General features: G+C 39.2%; 1 protein-coding gene across 3 annotated transcripts in view; it reads right to left on the reverse strand.

Moving 5' to 3' along the window:
* LOC131971944 (probable G-protein coupled receptor 153) overlaps positions 1–13,907 on the reverse strand; it is a 43,757-nt gene that overhangs the window by 16,468 nt on the left and 13,382 nt on the right. For all 3 annotated transcript variants that reach the window (XM_059333634.1, XM_059333632.1, XM_059333633.1), the window contains exon 2: positions 4,518–5,148. In XM_059333634.1, the coding sequence (XP_059189617.1) occupies positions 4,518–4,891 (374 nt within the window). In that variant the 5' untranslated portion in view covers positions 4,892–5,148. The remainder of the gene's footprint in view (positions 1–4,517; positions 5,149–13,907) is intronic.

The raw sequence follows: 13,907 nt of genomic DNA on the forward strand, positions 1-13,907 counted from the left end.
TCAATTGTTGAGCTGGACTAAAACGCTGCTACTGGCAAAAGCCACAACACTACTTTTGCAAGGAACTTTAAAAAGGTACTACACACAGTATTCAGGGCACATCTATGGTTCAGAATCTGAGTGAACGTTGCCTCCACACAACTTCTGTTTTCATTCCCAATCCCTCACATATGGATGCTTGCTCAGGACCCCAAGCATATCATATAACACACTGGGTACTAATACAGGTGCATCTCAATAAAATAGAATATCATAGAAAAGTTTATTTATGTCAGTAATTCAATTCAGAAAGTAGAAATAACACATTATATAGATCTATTACACACAGAATGAAACATTCCATGTCTTAATTTATTTAATTTATTCTAATTGTAATGATGATGGCTTTCATTTAATGAGGACCTAAAATTCAGTGTCTCAAAAAAATAATAATATTACAAAATGTGTTTAATATGTTTAATATGGAAATGTTGGCCTCTGAAAAGTATGTCCATCTATATACACTCAATACCTGGTTGGGGCTATTTGATTTCAACTACTGGAAATTGACTAATGATATTCAACAAAGAACAGAGAAGCTCCATTTACAATACATACATGTGACCTTGTTCTCTGGTCAGGATGCAATTATTCCATTACTACTATTTTGTAGCTATATCCATGTTCTAAATATCTTAAATATTGCACCTTTAACACAAAATGTGCAGGCGTCGAACCTCAAATCCTGAGAGTCTTTTAAAAAATCTTTAAAACTTTCAATCAAGTGAAACCTGTAAAAAAGACAAAATTATGATACTGTGAAAGATGGACCACTCATAAGATTTACAGCACACTGAGTGCCACCATCTCACACCACTCACCTGTGTATGAACTCACAGAATGTTGCAGGAAATAATTCAAGCAGGCACTAATGAAAGGTCTGGGAGAGAGTGATGGTGAGGAGAAATATGTCTGACTGAGAAAGTCAGCAGAAAGAACCTCTGTAAAACTGCACTATAAATGTAGCAGATCTGCACCTGGGACATATAAGCTGAAAAGGCACTATCACACACATTCATCACTTAGATAAACTGGAGTTGAATGGAAGGAAATCAATGCTTTGCTGATGGCAAAAGATTGCTTTTCACGTCTCTCGGTCTATTTGTCATCTAGGTCTATTTCAGCACGAAGGGATTTCTATTTCCTCTCACCTCCAAGTAATTGTTACAGTCGAGCAATTTGCTCAATGTGTTTGTGTCCTCTGGCAGTGTGGCACTTTTCAAGGTTTGCAACAGCATACGTACATCTTAAAATATGGCAGGCGGTAACTAGGGAGTTAATTTCCCAAACTTGGCGAAAAGCTGTGCTATCCAACCAAAACATCTGCACCTAAAAGTAGTGCTAGGCCGTTCAAAATCTGCATAAATTGGCCTTGTTTAAAAGCGTATATATTAACAAAGGACATGTAGACAACTTGCAATAATGTACCTCTGCTTCATTACTGTTGGAAAGAATTATAGAAGATTTTCTGGTGAGTGTTAGTTGTCCAGGAGCATTTTTGGCAGGAAACACAATCTGTCTCCCTTAAGAGAGTCAGAGTACATGTCGCCGATCCTCCTCTTCATCTCATTTCATTTTCATAAAATCTTCTGGAGGAGCAATGGCGAGACAGAATGTTTCCTCACGTACAAAATGAGTCAAAAATATAGTTAAAATATTTGTATATCTAGTAACACATTAGCTTTCTTGCACCTTTCACAACACGAGTGGCTCAGAGTGGGCAGCAGTAGCCTCCATCTTTGCACTATGGCTTTGTGCAATGACAAGTAGGTCTTGTTGTCACTGTGAGTAATTATGCTAGCCTTTCCTGAATGTGCCTGGGGTACATATGATGGGAAAGTTACGTCACCAAGCTGCTTGAATCTATTACCAGAGAGAGAGTGTTGCGAGGGAAAAAGCTCCTATAAGAGATAGTGAGCGCAGGATGATGAGAACAGCTGCCGAAGTACAAGGTTGGAATTCATAATTCAGGCCTTCGGTGTGTGTTAATGTCAGAGACAAGGCAGCCCTGCTACCTCAGCAGGGCGAACGTGAAGCGATTTAAATGAAAGATGAACAGCAATTACATGGTGCATCACCTGAGCTATCACTCCATCATATCATTGTTAAAAGTGACTTGAAAACAAGCAGAGGAGCTGCTGAGAGGAAAGTCAATGTTTCCAGACAGGAGATGAGAGAGAATCTAGTCAGATGAGTGAGAGAACAGATGAGGGAGATAAAAGCATTTGTGTAAAGCCTGATATCTCTGTGTGGGCATCAGCCGATAATGACAGCTGCACAAGCAATATAGATAGCAAGATTGAGCATAGATTTAAAAGGAAGTTTGCATATCTTATTTGAACGTCTGCTTATCTGCAAAACTGGCCAAGCTGACTGCAGGCTGAGCATCTGCAGGCCTGGTGCCACAGGAAGTTAAACTATTGTTTTGTTTTTTGCAGGGGAGGAAGAGCGTGGTGACAAAATAGTGATCTTCGCCACATGTACCACAGTGCTACTTTCTGCAAGATTGCAAAAAAAACAGAATAGCTTGTTTGTTTTGTGCAACAATCATTTCATTTTGCTCCGTCTGTATTTGTTCACAGTATTTGCTCCGGAAAAAAATGCATATGCAAGTTATTACTCTGCACCTGATGACCAATTTCTGATTTTTAACTAGCATAGTGATCATTGCATTTCAGGGATACTCAGCTTGCAGGAGCCATTTCATAAACAATATGAATAATATTTCTAAGACAAAATAAATAAACATTAAAAAAGGACCAAAACTTAAAATCAAATAGTAGCCAAAAGCACTAGATCCCATAAGAAGAAAATAATGTCTCCTTGTTAATAATCATCAAAACAGGTTATGTTAAATCAACACTTGTGCATCCCTGAACACAGACAGAAATAGCATCAAATGTTGTTTCAAAGGAAGCAGTGATGTTGTTCAGAACATCTGATTACGTGCGAACAGCAGATGTCTTGGGAGTCTAACAAGACCAAAATGGTGTTACTGCAGCAGGGTGCTGACTGTTAATGTGAGGTGAACCTGATCTTTATTATTCAGCGTTACTTAGTAATATCACTTGTTGTGAGGAGCCAAATGACGCTGGAAGCCAGAGCTGGCAGATGCTCAGTCTACATGGTTTTACATGGTGTTACCCCAAATAACTGCAACCAGCAGATGTGTTGGCAGGAGAGACGTTTCACCTGATGCAGAGCATCCCTTTAAAAAACGGAGGTAAACAGGCTGACAAGTGACACTAATCTAAACTGCGTCTCCCATCGCATCGGAGGGATCTGCTCTGAAACGCAGCCAGGGGTCCAACGTTTGCAGCTTAAAATGTCAGAATGTCGTCTTTGGCAGATGTGGTGTTTATGGAAAGCTGTGCAGGAGGTTAGAATTACAATGCATTTTTAGGAAAATTGATGGTTAAGTGTAAAAAAGGCAAAGTGCAGTAACTTGATCAGAATCAGTCTTGGTCTACAGACTAATATTACTTTACTTTCATATTTACGGAATGCACTATATGTTGAAATGTGTGTGATAAATTAAGCTGACACATTGATAGGGTTGGTTCCCATTTAGGGAATACTTAAATACCCTTAAATGGCCATTTATATATCAATTTGTGTAGCATTTACTCAGATCATCATGTTAAGGTTAATATATTTAATTACAATAAGACTCATTCTCTCACTCGTCTCCAGTGGTTTCTGGTCATGGAGATCATCCACAGAGCACACATTATCTCCAGTTTTCATGGCAACTATTTAGGTAGTTCCAATAAAACAGTTTACAGTGAAATCTATGGATTATCCAGAAGAAGCAGGATATATTGTTTCTGAAAAGAGTTGCTGTAGATTTTATAAATATTATAAAATTTGAGCCCCACAAAATAAAATTCCATTCACCTCTGCTATATTGACATAAAGGCAGAATTCTCAAAGACAGATATTTCAAAACCTGAGATATGGTATGATATCTGTCCAGATACAACAAGACATACGTTTGTAATTTGGGTGAAATTACCCTTTGAAAAGGACATCCTACCATGAGAGTGTAATTTGAATAGCATAAAGACTAAGATTTCTTTTATTAGTCCCACAACGGGGAAATTTCCACAGTTAGTAAACAGCAGTGTAAACTAGAAATATAAAAAAGGTATTAGTAAATAAACAAAAAAAAGTATTAACAATTTACAATTTAAACCATTAGAAATATGAAAAGTATTAACAATTTAAAGAAAAAATAACAAAAATGAATGAACAATGAATGAATGAACAAAAAACACTATATACAACTAAGACAGAGTCGGCAGTTGAATATGGACCATTGTACAGAAAATATTGCACATTAAATTAAAATTATACAAGTAACCTGAGTGTTTATAGTGCAGTGATTGTCAATGTTTGGTGTGTGTGGTCGACTGGGAGCATTGCTGATTGTAAAAATAAAAGATTATTAAAAGAAAGAAAACAATATGGTGTCTTACCTGTAGTTTACAGGCCAGCGTACCATCCACATGCGGTGATAAGAGAGCGAGGTGACGGAGAAGCAAGTGACCAGAGTGAGAGTGTAGAAGGTGGAGACAAACACCTTGCACAGACCCTCGTTCCACTCGTAGTTGGAGTGCTGGCGGCGCAGCGTGATGACACAGTACATGGTGATGGGGATGGCCATGTTGAGGATGTGCGTGCCCGCCAGCGTGCAGATGAGGAACTCCAGCGGCTTCCACTTTTTTTGCTTGGCACTGACGCTGAGGATGCTCCAAGTGTTGGCCAGGATTGACACGCCTGAGCAGACCAGCCAAGCCAGCGTGTTGGCGTTGATGACGTCATCCTTCATGGTGGTTACCTCATCCACCATGTTGGAGCGGGGCAGGGCGGAGCCTCGGGGGCCGCAAGGAACTGTTGGCAAGAGCAGGTACACGCGAGGAGAAGGAGGAGGTGGTGATGGGCAGGAGGGGATGCAGGACGACAGGCGAGGCAGGCATCCTATCTGGGTGGGCGTGAACTCTCCATGGGATGGCCACAGCAGGGAAAGGACATGGCAGTGGTGCGACACAGTGGGATGTTGGAGGGGTAGGATAAAAGAGCCGGGCCAGTTCCCTTACAAGCCTGAGGCTGCAGAGGGGGAGAGACATCACACGGTGATCAGAGACAGAGGATGTAAGGACAATTATATGAGAAAGTCCAATGCAAAATAATCCTTGGTCACACATAATCCCTCATCCCAGCTAATAGGGTTATTTTTATCACAACAGTTTAACTATAACTGTAAATACTTAAAACCTACAATTTCACTTAATTAAAGGCAGAACAGTCATCAGTCAGCAGAGCTTATTTTTAAAATGCTGCAAGCGATATGAGAATAGCATGAAGCTGCAGTTACATTAAACTGCTATTTTTGCTGAAACCAGTCAATTCATCCAGTAATTAACTCAAACAAAATTAAGTGACAATAATTTTAACAATAGATACATTGTTTGTCAAAAATCAAGCAAAAACAACAACTACAAAAAAAAACACAAAACATCCCATGGTTAAAACTTCTTAATTCTTAATTACTTTTCAGTTTTGGACTTCTGATTAAACAAAACTAGCAAACTTCACATTGGGTTAATTTGTGATTTTTTTAAACAATCTTAGACTAAACAATTAATCCTGATTCTAAAAATTGGAATATCTAAAAAATATCCTTGATTAAGACAATTTTTAGTTGACAAATGCTTTTTTTAAATGTATTTATTTATTTATTTATTTTACAATTTTATAGATTAGTTTAGTTTAATTTAATAAACAGTTTTGTAAAAGTGTGTCTCCATAAAGAATCATTAAATCATGTGTTTATCGAGGTATGTTCATCAGCTTCTTAGACAGAAGTCATTCATCATGAAAAAGCATGAAATCTTAGTTGATTAAAACCAAAATGACCAGATGATCAGCTGACCCAGTGAGCTGCTTCTCCTGCTTAAAGTGTTATTTTTTAGTTTAGTTTCACTATATTGTAAAGTTTACTGTTATGTTGTCCCACTAAAAAACTGTGAAATAACATAACTGAATCTTATGCAATCCTGTAACAAGGAGTCATTGAAAGAACATGCATCAGTTCAGGTCAGGTTTTTTAGGGCCATATCCAGCATAACACAGCTATAGCCAGAGAATCATCAGAAGAGGATGACTTTGGTTCCCCCACTGTGGAGTGAAAAAGTACTTGGCACAGCTGGAGCCTGTTGTCACATCTATTTCCTGTCTTTTGGCTCGTCCAACACTGATGTGCTGTAGGCAAGACCCCTGAGAGAAGACAAGAACCATGTCATCATCACCCTGCTCTCACTTCCACTGATCTGATTCTCCTCTCTCACTCTTCCCCTCCAATTGCTCCCCAACCATCTGTCAGCCAATCAGATAATTTTGTTGGTGAAGGAGGTTATGAAGCAGATCCCACATGGATCAGCAGGTGCAACTGCACACACAAATATTATGCTGACTCAAGAAAAGGCAGATTTTTTCTGCACCAAGGGACCTTTATGTCCTGACGTATCTATTTGGCCTGGGAGACCAACAAATTATCACTTTTGTACTGCTCAAAATGAAGCAAAGTTTATAGGGAATTAAATAATGGTGCAACACCAACTCACCTACTCGTGAAAATGATGCCAGAATTACATCTGACAGCCAGCAGTGTCTGATTCTTGGAAAACTGGGAATAACTAAATGAACAGACGGACGGCAAAGTGACTCTTATACAGTCATGGGAAAAAATATTAGACCACCCTTGTTTTTTTCAATTTCTTTTTCATTTCATTCCCTGGTACAACTAAAGGTACATTTGTTTGGAAAAATATAATGATAACAACAAAAATAGCTCATAAGAATTTAATTAAAGAGCTGATATCTAGCTGTTTTCCATGGTTTTCTTGATAATGATTTTGGTTATTATCAAGAAAACCATGGGAAATGGCTAAAATGAACAAGAAATTGAAGAAAACATGGTTGGTCTCTTGGTCTGTCCACTTTTTCCATGACCGTATAAATAAATAAATACATAAATAAAAATAATAAAGCATTTCACTATGGAGACGAGAAAACACCATGTTGCAAAGCCTAATCACACCATCCAAACATATTTAAAAACAAACACCTTTTTAAAAAAAGATGAGATATAAAAAGAATGATTCATAGCTTTGATCCAGGAATCCCCGGGTGGTTGGGATGGACTGAGCTGCAGTCTGTCTGTTGACTGGAACCTCAGTTGAGTCAAACACTAAACATAGTAACGGTGTCCAAATACTGGAAAATATGATAAATCTGTTTTGTTTTTAGAAGGAACAGAAACAGGTGCAGGGATGCCATCTTAGTTAGATACTTAGACAAAGTAGTACCATAGAGCAAACTGAATAGGGCTGAAACCTGCAAGTCCAAGATTTAAATCTGGGGTTGTGGCGTCTGTGGCTCCAGCACAGAATGTTGTGTCAAAAGCCCCAAATCTTTTAGTTTTTAAATACTTTTAACTTTGTGTCATATCCCTTTAGTCATATGCAACTACTACCAACACTACTACAGTATTCCCCAAATAAATTTAATAATAGCCCCTTTCATAGTGCAGTCCCGCAAATGCCCCGCTATATTGCCGGAAAGATCTGTGCCGGCTTTTCGCAAAGGTGTGATATTCGTACCTTTTCATAGTGCAGTCGGGCGTCGTGGAACAAGGTGGGAGGATAGTGTGAGGAGACGATAGTGTGAGGAGACGATAGTGTGAGGAGACGATAGTGTGAGGAGACGATAGTGACGTGTGACAGAGCAGCAGTGCTGCGCAGTAGCACAGTGCTAATAGCCTGCACAGTTAGCTCTGTAGCAGTACAGTGTGTATGTGCTACAGCAGGATGTGTTCAATTAGCAATATCCGTTTGTTTACAACAAGTACCAGACACTCTGTACACAGTTTGCAATGCCGGTTTGTTTGCAATGAGCAGTGATTCAATGACTGTCGGACCAAGTGGGAGGTGTGTGTTAGACGTCACACACAATATTACATATCCCACTTCGCTCCGATGGCCCGTTCATAGTGGTCCCACTTCAGTCCCACCAATTTTCTACCTCTGTGACGACCACAGGAACACTTCAAGTACATTAAAGTTATTCAAATCAATCCAATGTATATGCTTGACGAATTAATAGCTCTGCTTTGCAAGCAGAGAATCATTGCTTGCAGTTAAGCTACTCCTAATTGGTTTTTTCCCTGTATCATTCTATTTTTTTTTACAAATGAAACCCTCTTTTTAGCCTTCTCACTGTCTCAGTAAATGTTCCTTTAGTGGCCCAATATTCAGTTCAGAGTATTGTAGAACATATTTAGTTGGTATTTTAATGGACAGCCAATATTTTACATGGGATTGATCTGATATTATCAGACAAGTCTCTTTTTATGGGCAGGAGAGAAAATTTAGTCATCCTCTGCATTTGTTGTGTTACGGTGTGAGAATGATGAAAACGGGTGGAAAATGATTAGATAAAAATAGGATGTAGGCTCTACAGGATGACTGAACGTCTCGAAACATCCCACCGAAGTCTATTCAAAATCCTGGCAGTACAATAAAGTGTTGCGAAATAGTCTATATAGCAAAATATAGAAATGTTCCATATTGAACAGCAAAATCTGATTTGACTGACAACATTCTGCGACTTGTACAGCCCTAATACACAAGTAAATATTCCTGCTGCTGAAGGAACTCTAGGCTTTCTTTAAAAGGGTTGGTCACACTGAAATCCATTGTCATAACAACAGCATACACCAAAAGCTTGTGCAGTTGAGAAGTATTTGTGTGATTCCCAGATATTCCATTTCAACACATTTTCAGGTCTTAGACCCAGAGTGGATGACTAGCTCTCTCACAGCCTTTGGTGCTATTTCACAAAACATAATTTCACCTTCTCGCATATCTCTCAAAATGAGTGACAGACGGCTACTGCCAGTACTGCAGCACCTGGGTTTTCTCCGTCAGTTACCTCACCCCTCCTCTTTATCTTCTCCACAACAGGAATGTGCTTCACTGTGTCACCTCAACCCTTTTCTCTTAATGCATGTACTTCCTATCATCAGTCCAGGTAACAGGTAAGTGAAATTGTGAGCGATCCCCGTGTGTTGTGGAGCCTCGGATCAGAAAAGCACAGCTGCCATAAACACTGAAGGAGACCAACCCTTTCAACACTTTTTCCATTAAACTCTTTCACATGTAAAATGTGGAAACTGGGGAGAACTATAATGGCTGCAGTAGTAGTCATCACATGACTAGCTGTATGTGAAAGGGGTCGCTCAACCAACAGAATTATTTCTGGAGTCTTTCAGCTCATTGTTTTGGTTCAATGACACATTCAGTCGCAGCAGGCTGCCATTTTCAGTGAAAAGGCTCTACAAAGTGCATTTAAGTACTGTACTTTAGTACACATGTCTTTTCTTTTCATGACACTTGCTCCACTACATTTCACAGGGACATGTTGTACATTTTACTTCACTACAATTATTTGACAGATTGAGTTACTAGTTAATTTACAAATTAAGATTAAGAAGAAGTGAAGTGAAGTGGAGGATGGTGAGAGCTGTCAGGATTCGACCATACAGACCAGTGAAACAAAGAAAAAGAATCTTTCACCTTCTTAAAGTTTTTTAATGAGCCAGTTTGCAGGCTCTGGTATTGTGCCTGCCTACTAGTTTTCATACTGGGACATTTAATGGAATAAAGCCATCATTAAGATTATTTACACATGTGCTTTTCCTGCTTTGACAAGTCTGTGTCTGTTTTCAGTGATATCATCAGTACCACCATCCATTTTACATTATGGGTACTTGACAGATATTTGTTTATGTGGAATAATTTATTTGTTTGTCACAGCTTTCTACATCTCATACAGTAAAGTTCAATCCTTCAGAAAAATGTACAAACTTGCAATGATTATAGGACTGCACAATTTATTGAACAGTAATTGCAATCATAATTTTGGCTTCCCATAATTAAATGAAAACAAACAGTCGTTTAAATTGCATGCCCTTCATATAAGGCGCGTTTCCATTAGGTACTTTTCCCTCTATTGAGCCGCTTTGGGTGTCATTTTTCAGCTAGGGATGCACAATCCCACATTTTCAGTCAAAAACAAAACCAACTGCATAAAATGAAAACACAATGTAATTGCAAACACTTTTATGATTTAGATTCCACTATGAAATATAGCAGCTTGCAACTAGAAAATTTCCTCTGGGGGAAATTTTGAAAGGGCCACGGGGGCTACTGCCGGTGTGTGTACACTATGATGAGATTCTTCAGAGATTTCAAACAATTAATACTAGTAATGTTATGATACTATATAATATACAAGGAGCACACCTACAACAAACATTCCTCTTCAAGTATTTATTTATACAGCAACCTATGCCCTTTAACCTCAAAATGTGTGTGTGTGTGTGTGTGTGTGTGTGTGTGTGTGTGTGTGTGTGTGTGAAACATTTGTATCTGGAGGAGTGTGCGTGCGTGCGTGCGTGCATCTTTAACTGTTATTACATTAAATGACCAGTGTGTGTGTGTGCGTGTATCTTTAACTGTTATTACATTAAATGACCAGTGTGTGCGTGCGTGCGTGTATCTTTAACTGATATTACATTAAATGACCAGTGTGTGTGTGCGTGCGTGTATCTTTAACTGTTATTACATTAAATGACCAGTGTGTGTGTGCGTGCGTGTATCTTTAACTGTTATTACATTAAATGACCAGTGTGTGTGTGTGCGTGCGTGTATCTTTAACTGTTATTACATTAAATGACCAGTGTGTGTGTGCGTGCTTGTATCTTTAACTGTTATTACATTAAATGACCAGTGTGTGTGTGTGCGCGTGTATCTTTAACTGTTATTACATTAAATGACCAGTGTGTGTGTGCGTGCGTGTATCTTTAACTGATATTACATTAAATGACCAGTGTGTGTGTGCGTGCGTGTATCTTTAACTGTTATTACATTAAATGACCAGTGTGTGTGTGCGTGCGTGTATCTTTAACTGATATTACATTAAATGACCAGTGTGTGTGTGTGCCATAGACTGTATATAAATAATGGACGTAGTCACCGTGACGTCACCCATTGGTTTGTGGACTGCCCGTTGGAAGCCTCGAGTTCAGCGTTACACTCGTTGCCATCTTGCGTCGCCATCATGTTTCCGATACGCGGAGCAGACCATAATTGGACTGTGGCGGAGCGCGAGGGATCTGACGACACTGACTCACTGACTACACGCATCTCTACACCGGCAACCCGAGAAGCCGCTGCTAATTCATGTTAGCATTAACTGGAGCATTAAAAAACAAAAAAAAAAATGTATCTTTCTTACCTCAGAAAACTGAGCAGCGACTCCTTGGAGTGTCTGTTAGTCCAACCAAACACTGAACAAGACATTTTACTGAACAAAACGTTCAAATAAACTGTCATTAAGTGAAAATATAGTGTGAAAGGGTCAAAGTTATGAGACCAAACCGCTAAACGTCCTCTTTTCTATCAATATAAAGTTATATATAACTTTATTGACACGTTGCCGTGGATACGCTCTGCTTCTCTCCTGGTGACGGCTCGCCTTGTCAGTGACCTGTCAATCAAAGCTAGAAACGCCCCAAATCATACGATTCTTTATCTTCTATTTTCTTCTAAATGGGGCCATTATTAGAACTATTGACATCAAATTATCTTAAAGATGATTTTTTACTAGCGACTGAGACCATAATGATGTCCCTGAAAAATTTTTCTGAGGTAATAAATCAAGTGAGAAGTTTTCAAATTTAGCACTGAAATGAATGGGCAGATTTCTTTTGCAGCCAAACTTAGCACCCCCTACTGGAATTTTCGGTGAATTGCAGGCTTTATGCACTTCCTGGTGGCTTCCATGCTCAGGCACGGAGATTGCCGCCTGGTGTGTGCGTGCGTGCGTTTATCTGTAACTGTAATCACATCAAAACATCAAAGCATTGGGGTCGACCAATCAGAGCAGAGCAATCAACGGAATTAACAGCTGTGGAATCTTCTGGCAGAGTGAAAGCAGCCAGAGGTGGGCAGAGTGAAATTTCTGGCCTCGAACAGAAAGCATTTTTGGCAAAACCATAATACCTATCATTGATCCGACTTCACTTTGAGCGTCCTGAGTTCTTCCTGAACCTCTACATATGTTTTTTTTTAAGAAAAATGAAAAAATAGCTTTGTTAGAGCGATCTGAAAGAACAGTTAAATCTCACTTTTTCCGAAATCTGACTTACGTCGCGAAAAATTCGTATTCTGTAGAGAAAAGTAATAGCACACCGATCCCGATCAAACCGCACGTTTTGATATATAATTTGTCCTGCAACTCTTTAAGTTGTAGGACTAGTAGCGGGACGAAATTGCGTCCGCAAGAGGAATAAGAAGAAATCCACAGTATAACAGTAGTGCTCGGGGCGACTGGTCCCTACAGCTATTGCTGTATGGGACCAGTGCTCGGTGCAATTGCCCCGAGGCCCTAATTAGACATACACAAAAGGAATCAAAAAAATTTGTAAATGCTTTGTGAAAAACAAAAAAAAGTTATTTTTGTCGCCTTCACACTATCTCAGGGTAGCGTTTCTCGTTGTTGCAGTGCGTCAAACAAAGTTTATTGATTTGCTGCATCATCCCTTTATTTTAGCTGGGTGCCGTGTCATCTGGCAACTTTCAGCTGACTGCATTCAGACAAACGTCGCCAGTTAACAGGGTCACTTGTTAATCCGTAACACCGGCTAAACTCGTTTGTTGCGTTATATTTTGCGGGACACTACCTCTATGAGTATTACAAGTAGACGTAGAGTTTCCTGCTGTTTCAAGAGTTAATGCCTCAAGATTGACATGTTGTTGTTAGCTTCCGCTGCTAATGCGGTTGACCCGCTTGCTACTGAAGTGACATGCTATGAGAGGCCGTTTAGGAAATAATTTATATTTGCTCTCACATGTTACATCATACTCTCTCACAAACACTATTACAGTCACGCACAAACACTACTATAGTCACGCACACATACTATTATACTCTCACATACACGATTATACTCACAATTACTAAAACAGGAAGTTAGTTTGTTTAAACAGGAAATAGTAAAAAGCCTCATTCCTTGATTGGAGCACAGCTCTGGGAGCTTACTGCTAGCTAAATGGAAACTGTGTGGGAACTTCATAATTTTGTAAGTAGCTGCAGTAGCAAATATGATTTTCCCACTAATTTACCTTCTTTTTCAAAGCAACTTTTTGTTAGCAGTAAATGGTAATGAGGAGAGTATTAGGAGTTTTTTTCACTAATGCAATGAGGTGCCTTAACCACACTGCAAGGGAAACTGACAGACGTGGATATGACAGCATTATTTTGGATCGGTTATTCTTTGAGCTTAATGGATATGAACGGACAATTTTGTATAGTACTATAGTTTGTATAGATAGTCGGTGCATCCATTTTTTTCAACTTGGCCGCAATAAACCAAAACAATTCCTCTTCCTATCTATCCAGCTGTGTTTGTAATTTACCAACATTGGCAGAGAGCAGCAAAAAATGTACTCTAAGCCCTTCTGCTTGGGTGACTCGTGAGGCTCAAGAGGGGCAATGGCAGCTTTCAATTAATACAAGAAATTGCAATAAGGTCTAACAAGGTTATTCCAGGATGTTTACAAGTAGTGGCAGTTTTTCTACCTCTGGGAACAGCTGGATGTACTGTAGAGATTTTAAACAAAGAATACATGGATGGACTTTTTAACTGGTGATGTCAATTTTGCTTTATGTGTTGCAGTATATGATGCAAGATGATGGATGTCTGTCAGTGTGTGCAGAGTATGAGCACAGTTGGGTGCAGC

Source organism: Centropristis striata, chromosome 5 (genome assembly GCF_030273125.1).
Source record: "Centropristis striata isolate RG_2023a ecotype Rhode Island chromosome 5, C.striata_1.0, whole genome shotgun sequence".
Classification (NCBI taxonomy): Eukaryota; Metazoa; Chordata; class Actinopteri; order Perciformes; family Serranidae; genus Centropristis; species Centropristis striata.